This window comes from Psittacula echo (assembly GCF_963264785.1).
Source record: "Psittacula echo genome assembly, chromosome: 15".
NCBI lineage: Eukaryota > Metazoa > Chordata > Aves > Psittaciformes > Psittacidae > Psittacula > Psittacula echo.
This window is the reverse complement of record NC_137751.1, coordinates 5,023,473-5,045,747: the sequence shown is the minus strand read 5'-3', so window position 1 is coordinate 5,045,747 and position 22,275 is coordinate 5,023,473. Positions and strand designations below refer to the sequence as shown.

Here is a 22,275-nt window from a genome sequence, read left to right as displayed (position 1 = left end):
GGGTACAGGATTTGTCAGCTAAACTTCAACAGAATTGGACAAACCAAGCTGGAATGTATTCATTCACTGGATAAAGCCAAGTGGATTACATTGCAGTAGTTTCATATCTCATACTCTGCTGTCATTTGTTACCAAACATTTGTTACCAGCACACCACAAGATAATTATAACTGTGCATAACTGAACATCACAGGCAAAAGCACTCCAGGAGGGACACAACACACTGGGGAATGATCTATATACCAGTCCCTGTGCTTTTTATAAGGAAACTCTCAGCTTTCCCTACGAGTTCTCCCTGTATTTTCCCTTAATTAAACAAACAGCACTGCAGCAGGAATGAGAACAAAGGTGATTTAAGGCTGAGGCTCTCCTATTGTATTAATACTTTCCACATAGGTTGTGACTCTTGTCCCAGGGTCTTGCTGTGCTTTGTAAATATTTACCAGGTCTTGCAACACCCACACAATATGGGTATACACAGCTGGTAGATGAAGCATAAAGAGGTTAAATACCACACTCAAAACAACACAAACCTCTTAAAGGCAAATTCAGGTTAAAAAAGAGAGATGTATTTTTCCTAGATCTTTTAATGTAGCATTCTGGTAACGCTGCTTCTTCAACAATGCACAGAAAGTTATATAAATAGAGCTGTGAGAGTCAGAGCACCAGCACTGAATTCAAGGGGAAAACCAGCTGTGGAGCTGAATTCACAATCACACTTCTGAGCATCAGTGCAGAACTATTTTAGGTTGTTTAATGTTTCTGAAACAAAGAACTTTGTGCTCAAAACCTGAAGCTGATACATACCTTGAGGGGGGCCTAAACCACCTGCAACAGGAAACATGAAGCTGCAGGAGGAAAACAAGGATAGGTGAATATCTATCATGTAAATGATTGAAAAAGCTACCTTGATTTGCGCATCAGCATCACCGCCCACCTATGGTCAGCACTTTCCCCTCATCTTTCAGGTCTCACAACCCCACCACTGGGAAAAGCCACCCCTCACAGGGACTCCCCAAAGCACCAGAGTCCCACCAGCACCGTCACAGGCTGCCAAGCTAGGAAGAAATAGATCTTATCCTCCCCAGCAGCGCTAAAATGGCTTTGACTCATCCACATCACCCACAAGGGTTGGCACCTATGCAGGTTGGGAACAGGTCAGCTTGTCAGTGTCAGCCTTCAAGTACTGCAGAATGAATAAGCATCTCCTGTTGAAGTCTCTGATTCAGCAAGACCAATACCTGCACCAAACAATAGTTCTCAGCTGCTTAGGAACAGTTTTCTGCATAGAGGTAAATTATCCATGGAACCCCATCACCTCGGCATTTTTGCCCTTTAAAACATTAAGAAACATAAAATAATGCAGTTTCTACTTTCTCAATTATACCTAATTACAAGAAAAATAGTGCCTTGGAAAATATCCATTCCAGGATCAAGGGCAAACTGCACCTGAAGGAAGAACTGTTGAGATTTCAGCTGAAACCCTAACGGAAACTGCTAGCCCTCACTTTGAAACAGAGCATGGGCTGTGCTGCCAAAGAGCAACAAAGAACTTAAAGTCTCATTTGCAAGCAGCTCCCCAAAACCAACGTCAGCAGTAATTCACCAGACAACCTCACCCACTGTCTCAGCTACTACATCAAAATGCCATGAAAGGGAACACACTTATAGGTATTCAATATTCCTCAGCACAAGGGTGAATGTAAAAGAAACTGAAGAAGAAAATGCTGCCATCGGTGGCTGCAGACAGGCTTTCAAAACCTGCAGGAAGTTCTGAAAGCCAACCTGGCTTATAAATATAGAAGAGCTGTGTAACAGGAGCACTGAGATAAAATAGGGAATTTAAATTATGCATTTATCCAGGAGTAAATTGCACCTACCCACCGTACAGACAGCAGGTTACACGGTCACCAAGACAACCCATATTACTCTTCACTTCATCCTTTAACTCAGAACCTTCCTAATACTGAAGCTTCATCTTTTACCCTGACCACTCTGTGCTAGTTTCTCCTTCCACAACTCATACACACCTACTCTTTCCAACAGGTTCAGGTCTCATCAGCCTCAACCACCATAGGGTTTGGTTTCTCTCTCCGAAGAGCTGTGCAGACACATGCTACCTCATCCCAAAACAAGAGCGGGGCTTCTCTGGATGGGGTTTGGTCCACACAATTCACACTGCAGCCAAGGTCTATTCGACTGACTGGGGTTCAATCTGGTCACTTTTAATCCACTTATTAGCACACAAATATTAACATCATGAAGACAAATGGCTGAAAATCACAGAGGGATTTTGCCTGCATTCGGTTTCAACTACGGCAACAGTTGTCTGTGCAGAGTGTCTCCTTCAGCAATATTCCTCCCTTAAAAAAAGTGTAAGTGCAGATCACAGAATGGGTTTGGGTTGGAAGGGACCTTAAAGCTCATCCAGTTCCAATCCCCTGCCACGGGCAGGGACACCTACCACTAGAGCAGCTTGCTCCAAGCCCTGTCCAACCTGGCTTTGAACACTGCCAGGGATGGAGCAGAGTGCCTGCACAAGCCAGACCTACAAGTGCAACAACTGTAGGCATCATAAAAATACACCATTCTTCATTTAGTCAGAATGATGAACTATCAAAAGTTACTTCTGAAAAGCTCACAAGTACGGATAAATGTTCACAGCTTCATGCCTTCCCTTCTTATTGGGGAATCCAGTCAACAAGAATTTCCAAATCAGCATACATACTGGAACCTGAACACGCATAGCAAGGTACCACTGCTCGTTGGAGGCAAATAAAGGCCAAACTATTAAATATTTATCCCTTTCTACAGAGGTACTGACTTATTTATAAGTCTCTGTTGAAAGGAAAACAATTGACAAAAAACCCTGCAGTTAATTGGAGGGCACTGGAAGAAGAGGTAGTTAAAGCAGCAAAGCAAAGCTCCTGCAGCACAGTGCTCCATACCCGCGGCTCAAGTTCATCACGAACCTCACTCACTTAGATGTGCAAGTGCCAACATCAGCCTCACACATAACCCCCACCAACTTCTTTATTCAAGCAACAGGAGCTTTAGTTCTAAACTACAATGCAAAAGAAATGCCCAGACACATCTGATGCTCACGGCTGAGGCACAGGCATCTCTGAGGTCACCTGAAGCACCACAGAAAACCACTGAACTTCACGACCATATAGTGATAAACGTAACACAAATAACTTTGTTTTAAAGAAAACATTTTGATTCCAGTTATCGCCAAATAACAGCACCGAGAGGAGGATTAAGAACAGACAAAATGATTATTAACCAAATTAGAATAGCTTCCCTTTTTTCAAGGGGAAGAAAAAAGGATGGGCATGATAAATTAAGCCATCTGAAAGGAGCAATACACTACTTGGGGGCTAAAAGAACATTTATAGCAGGCTGACTGCATGCTCTAAAATGACTTTCCAGACAATGGGAACCCTTATGACCCCAGGTGTTTAAAGTATATAGATTAGTGGACTATTATCAAGCATGATGTTTCAATAGAGCTTCTTACTTCTTATTTCCACAAGGGTTTAATGCACCTGCAGATATTTCTGTGGTTCTCAAGAGCAGAAGCACTTCACCATCTAGGCTCATGCAACAAGAAGGTGTAATATGTGTACAATGCACAAATAAAATGAATAGAAGGAAAACAAAGCACTTGCCCTACAACAGGGCTCTTAAAGCAGTATTATAAATCTGTAAATTCTTATAAGCATTTTAAACATGGAGCTTAAAAAAAGCCAAAAACCAAGCCAAACAGCCATCAGCTTCAGTCCAAATGTAGGAGCATGGAGAGCAGCAAGTCCTTGTCTGTATTCCTAGAGCTCCAAACCACACACAGCATTTTCCCATCTAAAAGTGGATTTTTAAAGCCCTTCATTCCCCATCAGTACAACTCTACCAATGCAACGCAGGCTGTCATAGTATTGATGAGTGGAGAAATCCACACAAATCAACGTGAAACAAGGCAAAGAACCCACACAGAGAAAGGAGCTTTTCCCCTCTACCTCCAGACTTCATTCTCAAGGAAACCACAGTACTAACCATGGGAAACAATGCCTTTTGAATCCCTTTATTTCTCAAAGCCTTATAGTCTTACTTCCCAGCGTTGTTCTAAGAGGTCAGAGGGGTTATCCAGCCCTTCACAAGGATTGTTCCAGCTTTACATACATGGGGAAACACAACGACAGCATCCCATCCCATCCCTTCCACAGCATGCACAGGCACACACATACACCTGAACATACGTCTATATATACAAGGTCACCCCGGTACAGACCTGCCCTTCTCACATCCCAAATCACACCAACAAAACTGCACTGGTCAGAGATCCAGGACAACTTCATGAACTTATCTGTGAAGCACAAAATTCACTCACTCTCCCTGGAAGCAGGACAACAGATAAAGAGCACTCAAGAGCCTCCGTTAAAAGAATAATTACTTAAGTCTTCAAAGGCCTTTTTAGAAACACAGCTACATGTTCACAGCTCTCTTTGACACTGTTTCTTCCTCCTGACACTACTCCTCAGTCCTCATTGCTGAAGAGCCCTTTGTGGGATGGAGGGGAACACGAAGCTCCCCACAGCAACGGCTCCATCCTGCAGCAGTGGTGATAAGCAGCGTTTATCACTGCTGACAGCACGCAGGGATGGTGAAATCCCGGAACCCCTGTCCACCCCATGTCTGAGATTGCGGCTGCAGAGCCTGGTGGCAAATGGGCTACACCTGCCCAAGCCTGGACAAGCCAGGGGATAAGGTGGGTTCCTAAAATGCTAATGAATCACAATGCACTGTGGAGCCACCATGGCTGCTTTCCACACAGCCTGCCTGGGACCCACACAACCCAACCAAGACCACACATACCCCACCTGGGACCCCATATACCTCACTTAGGGCACCTACACCCCACACTGAACACCACATACATCACCTAGGACCCCACATACCCCACCTAAAACCCTACATACGTTATCTAAGGCGCTCACACCCCACCCAGGACCCCACACACCTCACACCCGATCCCCCCCAGCCCGTCTGGGCCCTGACCCTTCTGCTCCCACACTCCACCGAAACCCGGAGCCTCCACCCCATAGGTCTCCCCCTTACCTCTGCCTCTGCATCGCCTCCCATGTCTGCCCCTCCCATGTTCCCTCAGTCCCCCCCATACCTCCATCTCCCCCCATCTGTCTTCCTCCCCTCCCTCCGCCCCTCACCCTTTGCCGCACCCCGCGCTGCCCGCAGCGCCCCGGCCCCGCTCCGCCACCACCGACCTGGCGGGCCCCGCTCCGCCGCCCGCGCCGCCCGCAGCCGCCGCGCCGGGTCCCCCCGCGCCGGGTCCCGGCCGCAGCGCCATCTTCCCGCTCCGGCCCCGGCTGTCAGCTGAGCGGCGGCGGCTTCCGGGGCCGGGCCCGGCCGCGGCCCGCCCACAGCGCGGCCCCGCGCCTCGCCTCAGGAGCAGCACCGGGGTGAAGCGGGCAAGGGGACCCGGCCTCCGCTTCAGGGCCGGCTTTAAACCCGAGGCTGTGTGGATCAAGTCACTTCACCGATGTCCTTCTCTCACACCAAGGGATAAACGCAGCCCCAGGGTGTCCTGCAGCCCGGTGGAGCTCTCCCACACATGCCCCTGCCCAGGGCACTGGGAGTATTTATTACCTGGTCATTGGGCCAGCCCAAACCCTCAAGCATCCTAAAGTAAGCGCGACTGATGAGGTGCTATAGGACGTACGGGACAGAGTCGTGCTGAAGCAGCTCCTCTCTCTTCATATGATTGACCAAAGCTTCATAAAATACGTGACAAAGCGTGGAAGTTGTGGAGTTGTTCTTCACCTCAGGCAAAAGCGGCACTTGGTGTGCCAGAAGGGTAAATCCTGATACAGGCCATTGCTTAAATGCCTTGGTAAGTGACTGACCAGTGTTCATCAAACACAGCCTCAGAGAAAGAGCAAAGTGAGATCTAAGTTCTCATTTTAAAGCAAAGTACCTCAGAAAGAGCTGTGCTGTCATCTCCAGCAGTATTAGAACTGCTCCCTGCTATGCAGAAGATGCACTCGTGACTGAAAGCTGCATTCTCTCCCACTACCACTATTCTATGTGTTAGCAGGGCCTTTAAAGGTGAATATTGCTAATTTCTTTCCACGTCACATCCATCACCTTGCAGCAGTCAACTTGGTATTTACCAGAATATACAGCTTCACTTTTATTAAATACAGGCACATCCATCCATAGATGTCAAAATGAAGATCCTGTTTCCTATCTAACCCAAACACAAGGTGCGCTTCTGCAAACAAAAGCAAATCTAGCTCAGAAACAAGTAAAACAGAACACAGGACCTCCATCAGTCTCTCACAGAGCACAATGAACAGCGCTCTGCTGTAAATGAGCTATAAGGATCTGGGATCCATTTCCAAACTGGATTAAACAGGACAAGGCAAGATGAAAATCCTGCTTAAAGAATTGGAGGTGCAAAGGAGAAGCCATTCCTGCATTACTGGAATTCTGACACGGCCATGCTGGACTCGGAACCTGTTTGGAAGGTGGAAAACATGTGGAGTCCAACCAGGCTAAGGAATAATGCCTGCAGACTTGTTCCATCAAGGCAGGTCCCTCTATTAGAATCTTTTATGACTTTGTTCTGTTTTGAGGCTTACATATGAAAGAGTACAAAATTACTGAGGGTTACAGACATGCAAAGTATTACTTATTTCAAAATGAGTTTATAAAAGCAAAAAAGCAGGAGGAAAAAGGCTTTACTTTCACGCACAAGTGGGTTTGGTTTGGATTTTTCCTAATGTCTAGGGAATTGTCTGCCACTGAACCTTCTGATGTCTAACATATCGGGGTGATCTGAACACAGAACTGACTGCATTTCCAAGGAGTTAACATGAAACTGTGTGAGAGCAACACAAACAGATGCTATTTTTGAACTACTGTTCAGAAACAGAAGTCATTTATTGCAAGAGCAGAGTCTTCAGCTTCTATAAGAAGCATTCAGGAATCCTCTACCAGTATTTCAGTAGAGACTTTCTTGCATGTAAACATCTGTCTTCATCCAGAAGGAAGCATTAGGAATACTTTTCTCCCTTCACCGTTGCATCTATCTTCATTCTTCTGTTCTTCAGTGTGGATGTGTCAGCCCCAGCTCACACAATCTGTTCTTATTCAACTTTTGGAAACAGGCTGTAGCTTACTGCCCTTTTTATCTTCTTTAGCTTTCTTTTTTCCCTTAAGATTTTGCTTGGTAGTTTTCCTACAAGAAACACATCATGGATGAAGTATGACAGCCATGACACAGACAGCAGTTGTGCCATAAATCCTTCAGGAGCAACACCCCACAGCACTGGTAACGGTGTTCTTTATGCCCACTTTACTAGAGCAAATTACTACACACCAAGTCTTTGTGAGCTTTATCATTACAGCATAAGATCTGCTTCCTGTATTAGCCCTCTATGTGTTAAAATCAAAGCCAGCCCTTTGCCAGAAGAATAGAAGACGAGTTCTGCCAAGCGACAGCTACTCTGAACCCCGGCTTTAAGGCCAGTGGTTTAAACTCAGCTTGCCATCATTGATACATGGCACCACATTGAGACATACTGACAGCATTAATCCAATTCCCACAGGACAGGTATTGACACTAAAACTCCTCCATCACTAAAATCAATACAACTGGCTGGTCCACCCAAAGAAGTCATTATTGTGGCAGAAGCTTGCTGAGCCTTCTCTGGGTAAACAGCATCTCTTACCTCCTCTTGAGAAAAACCTACTTACATTTTTCTTTTGGCCTTTCTCAAGAAGCACTCAGGAGTGGTACAAATGGATTCTCTCATCAGTGGTTTCTTAATGAATTTCTTCTTTTGTTTGCTGAGAACAACATTTAGTGACGAAGGATTAAAGGGCAAAAATTAATATCCAAAGTAAGTAAAACAGATAATGAAACCTTTACCGGTTACAGATTTATGCCTCTGAATATATTTTCCTTTATTCCAGGATTAGAAATGCTGTCTCCAAGACATCCAAACAAACTTTAGTTAACTCCAGAAAAAACATAAGTTGGGAATTCCTTCCGTTTCCATTTTTGTCTGGGTAAAAAACTATCACCCCCATCCTGTCCAAAATTCCTTTTGCAGCTAAACTGCAGTTACACTGCAAACAACTAGATCTTCCTAACCCTTATACCCCCACCACCACTCCTGCAGGCTTTAAAAATGGGAAACAAAGTGGGAAAGTACTCAAGTGAACATACCTTTGCAGTTTGGGGAAGTGTTTTATGTAGTCTGGCACAGGACAGCCAGCTCGCTGAATAACATTGGCTATACTGGAAAGGAGAGGAGGGAAGAGATCAACACTGGTTGTGAGTGCCTGGACAAGAGAGAAGCATCTTCGGTGGAGAACAACAATCCCTAACAACTGGCTGTTTTCTTGTTGTGTACACAAAAACAAATTTGAAGTACGATGAAGAAGAAACAAAAAGACATAAAAGGCTTAAATAAAACTAATGACTCCATTTGGATACATTTAAACAAATTGAAACTAGGCGAGTACAGTCTTCAAGGAGATGAGGAAAAGGCAATAACCAAAACCAGAGAATGAAACCAATTTTGGACACAAGGAAGCAGCCATCACCTTGTCATTATTGGCATCATGACTGAAAGAAGGGAAAGGATGCTAGTTCCTCCCTTGCTGCATTAGTGAAAGGCTTCAAAAAGAAACCTTAAATTGAAATGTTCTCAGTCTTTCCCATACTGCTGTACTGCCTTTAGTTCTACCATGCTGACACAGAGTTCTGTTTGTTAAGAGCATTCGGTTCCCAAAGCAAGGCAGTACTGTGCTTAGGAGGTATGTGGTACCAGACACAACATGGTTCAGCAGCACACAATATAAAACACAAGAAACCATTTTAGCTCTATCATGTTTACAATTTACCTCCGTAATAAAGGTTTATCGTCCTCTGTGAAGAAAGTAACTGCTTTTCCTGTGTGCCCAGCTCTTCCAGTACGACCTGCCAAACAAAGATTTGCAGAGAGAGGTTTTACTTTAAATATCTCCTTTTATTCTGTTCATCTTCCTAATATCTCATCTCCCCGCTGTCACAGTTTAAAGCCATTCCCCCTTGTCCTATCACCACATGCTCTTCTAAGTCCTTCTCCAGCTCTCTTGTTGGCCTCCTTATGTATTTCTGAATATTTAAGGTTAATAGAAGACTGACAAAAAGTAACACAGTTTTACTGAAAGCTGAACCCAGATATAACCTGGCTCGAGCAATGTAGATGCTCGTGCTGCAGCAAAAGAGGAGGCCTGGTTTCAGGATTTTTTGCTCACGCACAGCGGCATCTACCTTAAAGATCTAGGACATGAGACAAAGGCCATAACCTGTGAACAATCACTCACCTATCCTGTGGATGTATTCCACTGCACTCGTTGGCAAATCGTAATTGATGACCATATTCACTCCTTTGAAGTCAATGCCTCGAGCTAGTAAGGCTGAGCAGATGAGCACCCAGATCTTCCCAGCTCTGAAGCTGCGAACTACATTATCTCTCTAGGAAGAGGAAAGAAAGGTACTTAGAGACTTAGCAATTTAAGAAAGAAGGCAAACTTGCTTCCTAACTCTTGTGTAAAAACCTTTCTTTCTGAAGTGTTTCTTGAGAAGAAATCATATCCTCCTACCTGTTGCTGAGTTTTGTCTGCATGGATGACATCCACATTGATGCCTTCATAAATAAGTTCATAGAAAAGTTCTTTAGCCCTCTCAATAGACTGCACAAAAACAAGGACAGGAGGTGCAAAACCCTGCAAAAGAATAAGTTTGTCTAAGGGTCAAGTCCTTTTCCTACTGTTACTGTTTGCAGACCCCAAGCTACTAAAGAGACTTAAAAAGCCCCAGTATTTTATATCTCGGAGGATGGATTTTGGTTTGGTTGCAGCCAAATCCTTGGGAGTCAGAACTAGGCAGGTTCATCTCCACTTCCTTTGAAGGAATGGTTCCTGGCTGTTGGTGGTTAATGCACAAAACCAGATGTCTTTTTCCCCCACTCAGTATGAACAGCCCACTCACACTGCCCACTGAAATGAAACAGACTGTTAATACAAACTGCTACAAAGCAAAACTCGAATACGTAGTCCAGAACAGGGAACACTCAGTTTTCTGAGGCAGGTACTTACTCTTCCTCTTGCACACCAAATCTGGACAATGGATAAACATGTGTCCCAGGGAAGCCTTTGTCCCAGGAAACTGAGTCTCTGACAGAACACACAGCTCAGTGTGGCCACAAGCAGAACGTCCTCCATCTCTCCCAATTACCTTTTTCACAAGCTCCCGCATGGCTGTGAGCTTTCCTGTCTCGGAGCCAACGAACAGCAGCTCCTGTTCGACTGTCTCTGCTGCTGAGTTCCTAAAAGCAGGAACACAAAAGAAGTGTGCTGTTGTCCCTAGGGTTACACACACGTGTTCACACATGTTGCCTGCTGCACGCATGTTCAAGCATGCTGCCCTCCACACTTGTTATATAGCATTATATATGGCAGGAAACTAGTTTGTTGAAAATCTGAATAATAACATCTAATCTAAATCATAGTTAGTTTAATATACTGTTAATAATATTAAAACAATTAAAATATCCAATTGTATATAAAATTGATGGAATATAATACTGAAAAAATACTAACCAAAATACAATATAAATATATAATAGTCTACATTTTGATAAAAATACATACTATAATATACATTATTATAGAGTATATAAAAATATAATTTATAATTTAATATATTTTTTCTCTATTTATTCAGGTTTTTATAAAAAACCACCATAAAATGCCACCTGATGAACAAGAAATATTGCAAGACAAACTTATTTCACCAGAACACTCTCCTAAGACTGATCGTTATTTGATGATCAAGTAATGAGCAAAGGAAAACTCTTTTCCCAGCATGCGAGAAAGATCTACATGCCACACAATGTCTGCTGGAAACAAACCTGCAGTTCTCAGACTCACAACAGTCATCAACCCAAGGAGGACAGTCAGCATCCACCTGCACACCCACCTTGCTCCAACGGACACCAGAACCACACTGTCCAGGTTGAGCTTACACCACTCCTCCACGTCATGGGCGAATGTGGCGCTGAACAAGGCTCGTCTCACCACGTGGGATGTGCACGCCAGGAAGATGGAAGCCAATTGCTCCCGAAACCCCGACTTCCCATCTTCAAAGAGCTTGTCCGACTCATCCACCACCAGCCATTCCACACTGGGAACAGAGAGGTTCTCCTTTCAGTAAAAGTTACTTGGGAAGAAGGCAGAAATACTAACAGACCCATCACAGATGTGAGGGCTACTCAAACCTTCAGTGTCAAAGCTAGTAGCAAAGCCAGATTTGAGAAAGACTCTTGAGTACCTGGTCAAGTCTACTGCTGGAGGATCTTGCTTCAGCAAATAAATGAGTCTGTTTGGAGTAGTAACCAGTATATCTATAGGAAGAAAGGAGAAAAGAAGAGGCAAAATGCTGAAAAAGACACAAAATCAGCCAGACTAACAGAGCCCTGAGAAACAAGCTCCAATCCAATCTGCCAGAGGTTCCCTATCAGTCTCAATTCCTACTTCTTCCACACCAACTACTTTTTTAGTGTTGAGCAATACATCGCACATCTCGAGTGGTATGAACTGAGCTCTTCTGGCCTGTGTGATTTTGAAGAGACGAGAAAGGTCAAGGACATTCTTTCAGTTTTTAGAAGCACTTCAGTAGTTACAACAATTACCAAATTTCTTTGAAGACTTGGGCCCAAACTTCTTTGCTGCTTCAGCTGCCTTGTGGATCATGTGTATCCTGAAGCCTGTCCCCTCAGCCAACTTCACCAGCTCCCGATGTGTCTGGGGAGGCAGCAACAGAGATTAAATAAGCAACTTCCAAACTGAGCTGATGAGCTCTTCTAACGAGAAAACCTGCAGACAATGCTGCAGATACTGCTTCAAGCATCACCTCAGTTCCAGTGCTGTCTAGTTTCCTTAGTATAATAAAATGCAGCTTTCTAGCCCATTTGAATACAAATGGAACTCTGCCCAAGCTGTCATTTTGATTTCAGTTTACTAACAGAGCTTTAATATTGAAATTATTTGTTGAAACTCTGTGTTTGGGAAAATCACAAAAAATTTCTTTTATAGCAAATCTCTTATAGCAAATATGAAAGCAAGGATTAAGAGCACCTAAGCACTGGGCAGTTTTAAATGTGATCAAAGAATCTTCAGCCTCTAAACTAATCATTCAGATTAGACCAAGGCACTACATATGTAGCTATTTCATAGAAGACTAAAGGCTTAAATAAATGTTTAAAACAGTTTTTCTCTGATACCTAAGGGTAATAAAGGAAAAAGACCTATTTACTAAGGTGCTATTTTACTGATTCAGAGTGAAAACTTTGAAGTACCTCAACATGATACCACTTTCCCCTCAACACCCACCTGGCTAGCAAGTTCTCGGGTAGGTGATATGATCAGAGCTCTGAATCCTTTGTTCCTAGGTTGTTTCAGGTGTGTTAAGAGAGGAATACAAAATGCCAGTGTTTTTCCAGACCCAGTAGGAGCTGAAGCCAGAAGTTCCCGGCCCTATGAGGAAAACAAGAAGGGTCTTACATTTTACTAGGGAAGCAAAAAGAAAACCACCCCAAAGCAAAACACACTCAAAAAAATCACATTCACATAAATATGGATGCCATAAAGTAACCTAAAATACATTGTTAAAAGCACAGCTCAAGAACATTGCTTTCCAAACCTTCCCATACTATCTCTAATCAACTGCAGCACCAGAAAAGCTTACGTGAAGCATGACGGGGATCGCCTGCATCTGGATGGGTGTTGGGACCCGGAAACCAGCAGCTTGAATATTCTCCATGATTTTGGGGTGGATTTTGTATTCCTTCTGAAGCTGATCAAATGTGGCAATCGGGTCAGGAAGATCTGTTCCTTGGACACTGATCTTGTGCTGATTTCTGAAGCGGTTTATCTAGAAGGCAAAAGCCAAACTCTTTCTTTCTGTGACAGCAGGAAGCGAAACAAATACAGATTCACCTTCTGGTTATTTTCCCCTGTATTCAGTCACTCTCTTCCCAAGAGGGATTCCCATAAACGAACCTCAATTTTCAGTTGAAAAGCCCACAGAATCTAAGGAATCTCTTGCTACATTAGAACCCCAGGGTTCTACCTTTTGTCTTCTCAAGCGTTCAAGTTTTTCTGCAGTAGGTTTTTTGTCTTTTGCATCTTCGTATTTTGCTTCCAGAGAGGACATCCACTTTATCCCGTTACTTTCTGACAACTCTGGTATCGCTCCTGCTCCTGAAGGTTCCATAAAAACAGATCTTCATTAGTAAAACCCAGGCAAACATTATTTAGTAAAAAAGAACACTGCAAAACTTTTCTCTCATTCCCACTAAAGTTAATGAAGACTCCAGAAGGACGGCAGCCACATTCCCCATACGTTAACACCGAATCATGGAGTGGTTTGGCTTGGAAGTGACCTTAAAGCTCATCCAGTTCCAATCCCCTGCCACAGGCAGGGACACCTTCCCCTAGAGCAGCTTGCTCCAAGCCCCATCCAACCTGGCCTTGAGCCTTTAATCTGGCCAATTATTTATCAGCTCTGGCACAGGCAATGAACCCAGAACCCTCTTGTTTTCTGGTAGAATGACCTACAGGGTTTCCTACCAGGGACGCACAGACACATGTAAACATATATATATGAATACCTCGTGTCTTTTTCTTTTTTCTCTTCCCTTCACCGCTTTCTGCAGCTCTTTTCCTTTTCCCACCGCTTTCCCCGGCTCCATCCTCCTCTCCAGCCCCTGCGAGCCCCCAGCCCTCCTCAGCAGACCCCTCAGGGGCTCCCTCCTTGTGCCCGAAGAAGTCGAGGCTGTCCAGGGAGGCGCTGCCGCTGTTTGCCCGTATCACCTGGGGGAAGAGAGCGGGGATAATGGTGAGATACCAGGGAGCGCCCGGACCGTTACCACAGGGCCGCGGGTAGGCCCGATGGCCGTCCGCACGGAAAGGACAGGGCCCTGGAGCCGGCGTCTCGCAGGGAACGCAACCCAAACCCTTCCCATCCTTCCCCCCGGTGCCATCGCACCCCGAAACGCCTCGCATCGAGCCCGAACCGCCGCACATCAAAGCGGGCACCGGCGCCCAACCTCCGGAACAAGTCCCACGCCTCCATGCTGCCGCGGCGCAGCGACACCGGAAGTACAGAGCGCTTCCGGAAGCGCGGAGGCGGGCTGCCTTGGCTGCGTATCCTAGCAACGGCGCCGCGGCGGGGGGTGTCATGGCGCCGCGTTGCCACGGCAACCACGCTGTCAGGCTCCGCCGGACCGAGCTCCGCGCTAGGCCGCAGCAGGTCCGGGGCTCCGGAAGAGGATACCCCCGAGGAGGGCACGGCCGTGTCGGCAGCCGGAGGATGGAAAGGACGTGGGTCCCTCCCCTCCTGCCCCTTCCAGACCCATCACTGCAGCTGTACCGGGGTCTGGAAGGGTCGGGAGGGGAGGGTGATGTTTGTTGATCCCCAGTTTCCTTTCTGTTTTATCATTTATGTGAGGTCTAAACAAATCAGAAACCCCAAATCCAATATGAGCCATAAAACTGTTCGACACCTTTATAAGCATTTTGTCCTTTTGTGTATTCCTGATGGCAAGTTAATTGCGCTGGTTTTAAGGAAGGTCTCGGCTGAATAAAAGGACAAAAGCTTTTGTGGGCAGTTTTTGTTGGGCTATGGCTGGGCGCTGGTGATTTACACCAGCATTATCTGCTCTTAAAGCACTGAGCTCTATCCATCACAGCGCCACAAGCAGGGGTGATCAGCGCTGCTGGGCACGGCCACTCTGCCCCTTAGAGATGTAAACTTGGGTCCTGGGTGTTTCAGAGGAGGCAAAACAGTGCCTTAGTAGCACTTCCCATTGCCTGGCTCATCCCTTGTGTTATATTCTCTCCGTGGATTGATGGGGAAGTGCCTTTGTGAGCTGCAACAACCGAGAGCAGAGGAATGTTTTCTCTTGCTTCCATTTAAACCCATCCAATCCAAACCATTCCATGATTCTAAGGTATTAAAAAGTATTTAGGACTCAGTCCTACAAGACCCTCCTAATTCAGGTGATCTCTTGAACTTGATGATCTCAAGGTCCTCTCCAACCCTAAAACTGAGATTCTATGGTGTTAAAAAACCACTTAAGGCTCAATGCCACAATGACCCTCCTCAACTAGCTGATCTTAAAGTCCTTTCCAACCCTAAAACCATTCCATGACTCCATGCTTTTAAGACCCACATAGGCCATTTCGGTGTAGGTTTGACACAAAGCCGGTAGCAGTCCCAGTGACACCTAAACTAAAGAATGTGCCCATTAACGTGTTCAACCCTTGATTCCCACTGATATGATCCAGCCTCACCACTGTGCCCGGAGAAAGAAGCGCTGCAGGCAATGGCAGGAGCAACCCAGCAACTGGCTCAGCTGCACAGGGCAATCAAGAGGCTCTGCATAGATTAAGATCAGAATCTCTTTATTTCATGTATTTATTCATTATGATAAACTGTGAGACCCAATAGTGCAGGTGGGTTTCCTAGAACTCGGTATCAGATCAAACAATACCGTATTTTTCCGGGTTTTTTTGAAGTAAAACAAACAGGAATCCCATTAAGCTACAGCAACATTACAGGAACTATTTTATGTCATAAAAGTCTTCAGGGCTAAATGTTCGCATTGCCAAAACCCAGGAGCGTTAAGGCACAGAGGCAATGGCTGTTCTCCCTGTTAACGCTCACTGCTTTAATTACAAACTTTGAGACGAAAAATGGCACAAACGCCATCATCCCACAGCCCCTTCCTGCCTGGTTTATGGCGCTTTTCCTTTGCCAGCCTTTTGACTTCCCGATGGATGGATGGAATCAGCCGCATGGAGACCCGGCTGGGTGCAGAGCACCGCAATGCTGCCACTTCCCTCCTCTGCATCCCCAGGTAAAGCCATTGCAGGCCAGAGACTCGACGCCGCATCCTTCAGGCCATTCCTGGGCTGAGGCTCTTGTTTTCTGCAGGGAGAAGTGACTGCCGGTTGCTGCGAGAGGATGGGGAAGAATGTGGAAGCATTTGTGTAACAAAGCACTATAAATCATCTCCAGTATCCATCACTCGCCAAGAGATGCTGTCAGCAGGTTCAAGAGTGAGGAAACGAGAAATATTCTCTTCATCAGTGGACTGGGAAATCCCTTTGTGTAAGGAGAAAGGCACTTTGTGCTTCCAAGGAGGCAGAAAGCTGTGTGCCAGGAGTGAGGGACCTCTATCAAGAGCAGTCCCTGGTGGTATGATCCCATATTCCAGCACAACCGCTCTTGTCACACTGCTGGGTTAACTTTGCTGCCCCAGTGCTGCTCAATCAATTACCCAGTGCTAATTGCCAACTCAGCGCTGACACCAGATGACCAGCGAGGCCTTTGCAGGGTGCATGCAGTGCAGGAGCACAGGCTGTTCAGCTCAGCACAGCCACGGACACAGTGATTAATGTCCCAACAGCCTGGTGTATGTAACCTGGGCAATCCTGTTTGATTAGAGCACGCGGAGGCTGGATCTCAATTCCATGGAAGTCAGCTCAAAACTTCACCTGCTTTCCCAAACTGATCCTGTACCTGGATCGACCGGAGCTGAATTCACTCTTTCTCTGTTGCTTTGTGAGCACGGTGACCTAAAGCCTCCCAAGAGAAGCACTCCTCTCAAGTGCACACTGCAGAACACCCCAGGGCAAAGATGACTGGCTTCGTTCCCTATCACTGATCCCAACCAGCAAAGGGAAAGCACAGTGCCTTCTGCCAGGGAGTTCTCACTCCATCTGCACCACAGCAAGCAAGATACAGCTGCCTGTGCCAGCTAAGGGGGCATCAACACCCCCCCCAAAGACACAGCCACACTGCACAGGGCAAACACTGTATTAGACCAGCTCATGGTCTTTACATGAACCCCCTGCACCCACTTGTATGTACTGGGCAACACGGAGCTTCCAACACACCAGGTTTGGCATAAAGTCCTAGCAGAGGAGGGAATTCACCAGCCTGCCTTGCCTGGAGCTGCTGGCAGGGTGCCTGTGGACTGAGCTGCCATGTGGGGGAGAGCCCAGGATGTATGCTTTCCCCCTTTCATTTGTTATCCCTGCAGACAGCCCCAGGGACTGGACCGCAGCAGGTACGGGCATGTTGTTAATAGGAGGGTACACCCCTGACCCCAAAACAGCCCCCATCCCACACAGGGGTGCTCAGGGGACTGCTGGAACAGTGTAGAAGATGAGATCATTGCTCCATAACCAACACAGCACTGAAATAAACCCCCCTAAGATGACAAAGCAAATGTGGTGAGCAACTTTATTCCACCACAAGCCCCATCAGGTCAGAGATGCTTACCTGTAGCCACGGGGTCCCCTCCTGAAGAGAGCCAGCTAAGGCCAGCATCTTTTGTGCATTCATTTTACAGGTGTAATTACAGGACAGTGCTTGTCAGCGGAACCTTTGCATATCTGCTCCTCACTATCCTAGTGCGTCATCATCACTAATATGCACATAACAGTCAATTAGCCCAGCTGAGTGCACTCATGACCTCTGATCCCTGCTGTGTCCCCCAATCCATTAACAGGCCCTCATCCTTTAGCTCTCAGTATGAATTGATGTAGCACCCATTCTCTTTCGGCAAAGAAACATGCTTCCTCATTCATCTGTCCATTTCCACTTTCTGTTCCTTTGTCCTTCCCTTCTGTTCCCTGTGTTGCTAACCTGGTCACAACTTCTTGACCCCGCGTCCTCGTCCTTCCCAAGGGTGTTGTAATCCCAACAGCTCCCAAAAAACTTTTACTTTCTTTCCCTTTACCCACATCTTATTTAGCAAAACTGGTTTCCAGCAGTAGGGGAGCTTTGATCCCCTCTGCAAGAAAGCCTGGCAATGTTTTTTTAAAGGCTTTCTTTCTAAGGCAAATGAATTCTTCATAAAGGGGGAAACGCTGCACTGGTTGGTCTCTGTTCAGCTGAGGAAGACAAATGGTCTGGTTTATTACTTGAAAAGCATAACAGTTGAGTGTGTAGATTTGTGATTTATCTGCAATTAAGAATCCATTTGAGCAGCGTATTTATTACAGAGAGGAGAATGAATTCTGCTGAATATTAAAGTAAAATCAAAGTTCCTTGAATCACAAGATAACGTGAGATGTCTGAGGTCCAGGTTTTGTGTGGCTCCATATTACACACACACACTGGGATGGGATAGCTGCTGCAGTGGATGTGCGGGGCTGCTTGCAGCTGGAGAGGCAGCCCTGGGTGATGGGATAGCAAGGGCCCCTAAGACCTTTGCAGGCTGGTGAGCCCTCTTGGTTGTTATGGGGAAGGTAGTGCAGGGATTGTGGCGGTCAGCACCCAAAGCTGCAGGAGCAATTGGAGATGCACTGAAGCAGGCAGAGAGTGGGTATTTCTCTACCTGCTAAGAGCATTTTAAGGTGCCCTGGGTCAGATTAGGAAAGGACACTGTCACAGTGCTATTCTCTGCTGCTGCTGCTTTTTATGACTTACATCTCTTACCCCCATCAATCCTTTCCACATTTCACAGGCTTTTGAAGATCTGCAAACACACAGTGGGATCAATGCATGCTGCCCAAAGCTGCCTCCTGCCTGGCACAGGGACTCCTCCAGCTCCGTATCCCTGCTCCCATGGCCAGACCACAGCGGGGAGCTGGCAACGCCTGCCAACAGCCCGGCCTCCCAACACAAGCACTTGCTGCATTCCTCTGTGTACTCCTCAAACTTCGCCACCAGCCCAACCAAATCCACCCAAAGGCTTCAAAGGGAAAAGCGTGTTTGCTGTCTGCAGGGGCCTGACAATGCTTTCCCTTTTGACCCATCACACAGCGCTGGGATCCCTGGGTGATGGGATGCGAGGTGCAGGCTGCATTGGGGGGGAGCACAGCCCCATATTGCTGCTCTGCTGCTTTTCCTGCTGAAATTTCCAGCAGATCTGTCCATCTGGCTGGACTGGCAGAACAAGTCTGGAAAGCAGCAGCGTTTGGAGCCGGTGCTGTTGTGCAACTGCGTGTTACGTTTACCCGCGCGCCAAACGGCATTTCTAAAGTTGCTGGAATAGCTCGTCTGTATTCCGGTATCCCTGGAGATACCCCTGTTGCCTTCATGGCCAGCAGGACGTCTGCTCCTCCATGGGAATGACCTGGGACTTCCTTAGCAATCCACATTATGCCGGCTGATGTGAGCTGGAATGGCTGCAGCAGGGCTAGAGCCTGGCCAGCACTGGGGATGCTGGCTGGGCCCCGGCACTGCTCTAGCAGCAAGGTCTGCACCACCACCAGGCTGCCATCACACGCCTAAGGATGGGGAGCCCAGCACAAGGTGTCCCAGTCCTCCAGGATCAGTGGCATGCAGGGTTTGGCCCTGCATAGGGCTTCCCTGGCTCTGTTCCTCCCCACAATTACAGAGGTGATAAGCACCAAGGAGCTCTTCTCCCCAGGAACATCCCCACGCTGAGGACTCCTGCTCGCAGTCTCATAAAGCCCTATCATGGCTCTGGGGCAGGCAGTGAGGGTGGCACTAACCTGGTTTGGACTGTTTTGAAGAGTGCCCTTGGTAAAGCCTCGTGGCAGCCTGTGGATCCTCATGTGCAAGGAATTCCCTTGTGAACAGCTCTGAACTATAAAGTAATCACTCAGCCCTGTAAAACTCTATCGGTCATAAATGAACTTTGCTGTTTTTCTGATAGCTTCTTTGCTCCATAACAACTGCATCATGGCCAAACACAACATGCCCAGCAGTAACAGGAGGAAAAGAAAGGTCTTCCAGCAGCCTCATTTGACATTACATTGTACTTTCCAACAGCTTGATGAGGCAGTGAGGGTGTCTACAGGAGCAAACACCACACCCAGTGCTTCTGCAGGCAAGGTAAGGTCTGGACAGGGACAGCCCCATTCCCATCCCTATGACAGCTGCTGCAGAGGCTGCTCACGGAGCAGTTTGGATGGAATTTCCCTAGGCAGAAATGTTTCCTCAGCCAGAGGTTAAATCTAGATCAGGGAGAGCTTACTCTGAATGAAGGCATTGGTATGTGTAGCATCCACAGCATCCTTTAGCAACCAACCCATCATGCATTCTACCTTCCCCGCTTCTGCTACCCAGGGGTGGGTGACAGCACATAAGGAGCTACTGATGTGCTCTGAGTCACTCAGCTATGTTAGCTCTTTGCAATCAAAGATCATCTAAAGCTTTACAGCAACCACAGCACACACCCCCACCTCCCCTCCTGCTTTACTGACCCATGGCCTCAGCATTCACAGCAATGGGGTCTGGCTTTGTCTGGCCCTCAGCTCCTAATTGGTTTGCTTAACACTCAGTTGCTAAAGTTAGTAGAGGATGAGGAATAAACTGCGCTGGGCTAAAGGCAAACTCATTAGCGCATCATTAGGAGGGTAAGGGTGTCCCCATCTCTTACAGCCTCCTGCTAGTTTTGGCTGGTACCTGGGGCTCCATATGAAACACATAAACCATGATACTCACCATGTTCAGGCAGGTAGAAACCTAAATCAGCATTGCAAGGGACAGCAGAAGGGACATGTCCCTGCCACCAGCCTGCATCCCACCTCCTGCCAAAGCACAGCAGATGATGGCTGTGGAATTTACACACCACACAGCAGCAGTGATTCAGAAGAAACGGTGTTTAATTATGGTATACATTAAATTAAATGTCATTCCGAGTATTGGTCTCCAATTCATGATGACTTATTTACAGCAGGGCAACCTCTATCAGTCCCAGCAAGGGTTAGAGTCCCACTGCACTCAACATTGTACAAACACAGAGCAAAAGAGCTTTTCTTGCCCCAAAGAAAGCATCCAGTGGTTTTCCTTTTAGCAGTGGTCGTTCATCCATGGCCATCTCTCGAAATCCCTCTCAGTAGTTGGCACATGCTCAAGAGTTAACAAAACGTTTGCAAAACTGGGGAGCGTTCGATCCATTTACAAGGGGGAGCAGGGACGGAGGAGCTTGTGTCTCGCAGGAGGGGAGATGGTGCCTTTTACAGTTACTGCAGCACTGTGTTTATTGATAAGAGTGGTCCAACAAGGCTCATCATCAAGCTGCTAATGGTGGAAAACAAGTCACCTGTACTGGCCATTACTGGGCAGGAGCTGGACACCTTCTGTGCCCCAAGAAGGGGAGAAAAGGAGTCTCTGGACTGCACTTGAGGAAGACCCCACCAGAATTCCTTGCAGCCGCATTCACCTCTGTAGCAGCAAATGCTACAGGCTCACCTGAAAGCTGCCGATGCTGAACGCTTCCCAACGGCCTGATGTGCTGACCAGGCTGCTGAGCACTTCCGCACCCCATCATCGACCTCAGAGTCCCCAAAGGCAGGAGGGTCCCTTGAGATCTCCACAGTGGCAGTTTTCCCCTTGCAGACGGTCCAGGTCCTGCTTGGGGCTCCGCTCATCTCGCCCTGTCTTTCCTTCACATGGGATGTCACCATGCAGAGGACACACTTCTGCCTGTCCTCTCGCAGAGACCAGTGTGGCCTTTGAATTTACTCACTTAAAGGAAGAAGAGAAATACAACACCAAAACCATCCTCGGCTCTGACCTTTACCAAAAAAAAAAAACCAACAAAAAAAAAAAGGAGAAAGAGAAGATAGTTGGGAACAATATATACAGATGGCAGAATTGCACTTAATTACAGTAGTTTACATCCATTAGGCAAAATTTACTTCTTTTTATATAAATCTCTATGTATAGGAGTGGGGAAGGGTGAGGATGGAGCAGACTGCACCTATATTTACAGTTCAATTGGCTCAGTTCAACAGCACACACAATTCCTCCTTCCAAACGCCAAGTAACAGACCCAAGTCCCTCTCAGTCCGTCGGGTGGAGGAGTATAACTTAAATATTATCCATCTTCCCCTTCTGCCCGTTCCCAGCACAGCTTGTTCCAGTTCCTCGGGAGAGCCAGCGGCCCCTTGGAAGGCAAATACTTCAGGAAAAAATCCCCAAGACACAGCTTGGAAATACTGCACGGAGAGAAGGAGAGGTCCCGGGTGGGCACCCATGAATCCAGGCCCGTTCCGATGGGGAATCTCGAGCCTCCGGCTCCTTTTTGGGTTGATGGGCTCCTCGCTGCGGCGCTGGGCTTTGCTCTGGCGACTCCCTGGGCTCGGCACACGGGTCACCTCCGGGATGTTGTGGAAAATAAGATCCCGTTGCTATGTGCGGAAGCAGCGAGGTGT

At 46.8% G+C, this 22,275-nt stretch overlaps 2 protein-coding genes across 7 annotated transcripts in view; both read right to left on the bottom strand.

The window, feature by feature from the left end:
* The window catches only part of SYNRG (synergin gamma), a gene marked incomplete at both ends in the record, with an annotated part of 35,635 nt that extends 30,273 nt beyond the window's left edge, over positions 1–5,362 (bottom strand). For all 6 annotated transcript variants that reach the window (XM_080630141.1, XM_080630142.1, XM_080630143.1 and 3 more), the window contains 2 exons: positions 808–848; positions 5,280–5,362. In XM_080630141.1, coding sequence (XP_080486267.1) covers positions 808–848; positions 5,280–5,362 — 124 coding nt within the window. The remainder of the gene's footprint in view (positions 1–807; positions 849–5,279) is intronic.
* Positions 5,363–6,975: 1,613 nt separating this feature from the next.
* DDX52 (DExD-box helicase 52) lies at positions 6,976–14,220 on the bottom strand. Its single transcript, XM_080630100.1, has 15 exons — positions 14,120–14,220; positions 13,743–13,944; positions 13,202–13,332; positions 12,818–13,003; positions 12,463–12,606; positions 11,763–11,874; positions 11,402–11,474; positions 11,051–11,254; positions 10,307–10,397; positions 9,673–9,795; positions 9,394–9,544; positions 8,929–9,004; positions 8,249–8,320; positions 7,774–7,866; positions 6,976–7,255 (listed from the first exon to the last, which is right to left on the bottom strand). The coding sequence occupies exons 1-15, from the start codon at positions 14,204–14,206 to the stop codon at positions 7,168–7,170; spliced, it is 1,833 nt and encodes a 610-aa protein (XP_080486226.1). The 5' UTR covers positions 14,207–14,220; the 3' UTR covers positions 6,976–7,167.
* Positions 14,221–22,275: the final 8,055 nt, after the last annotated feature.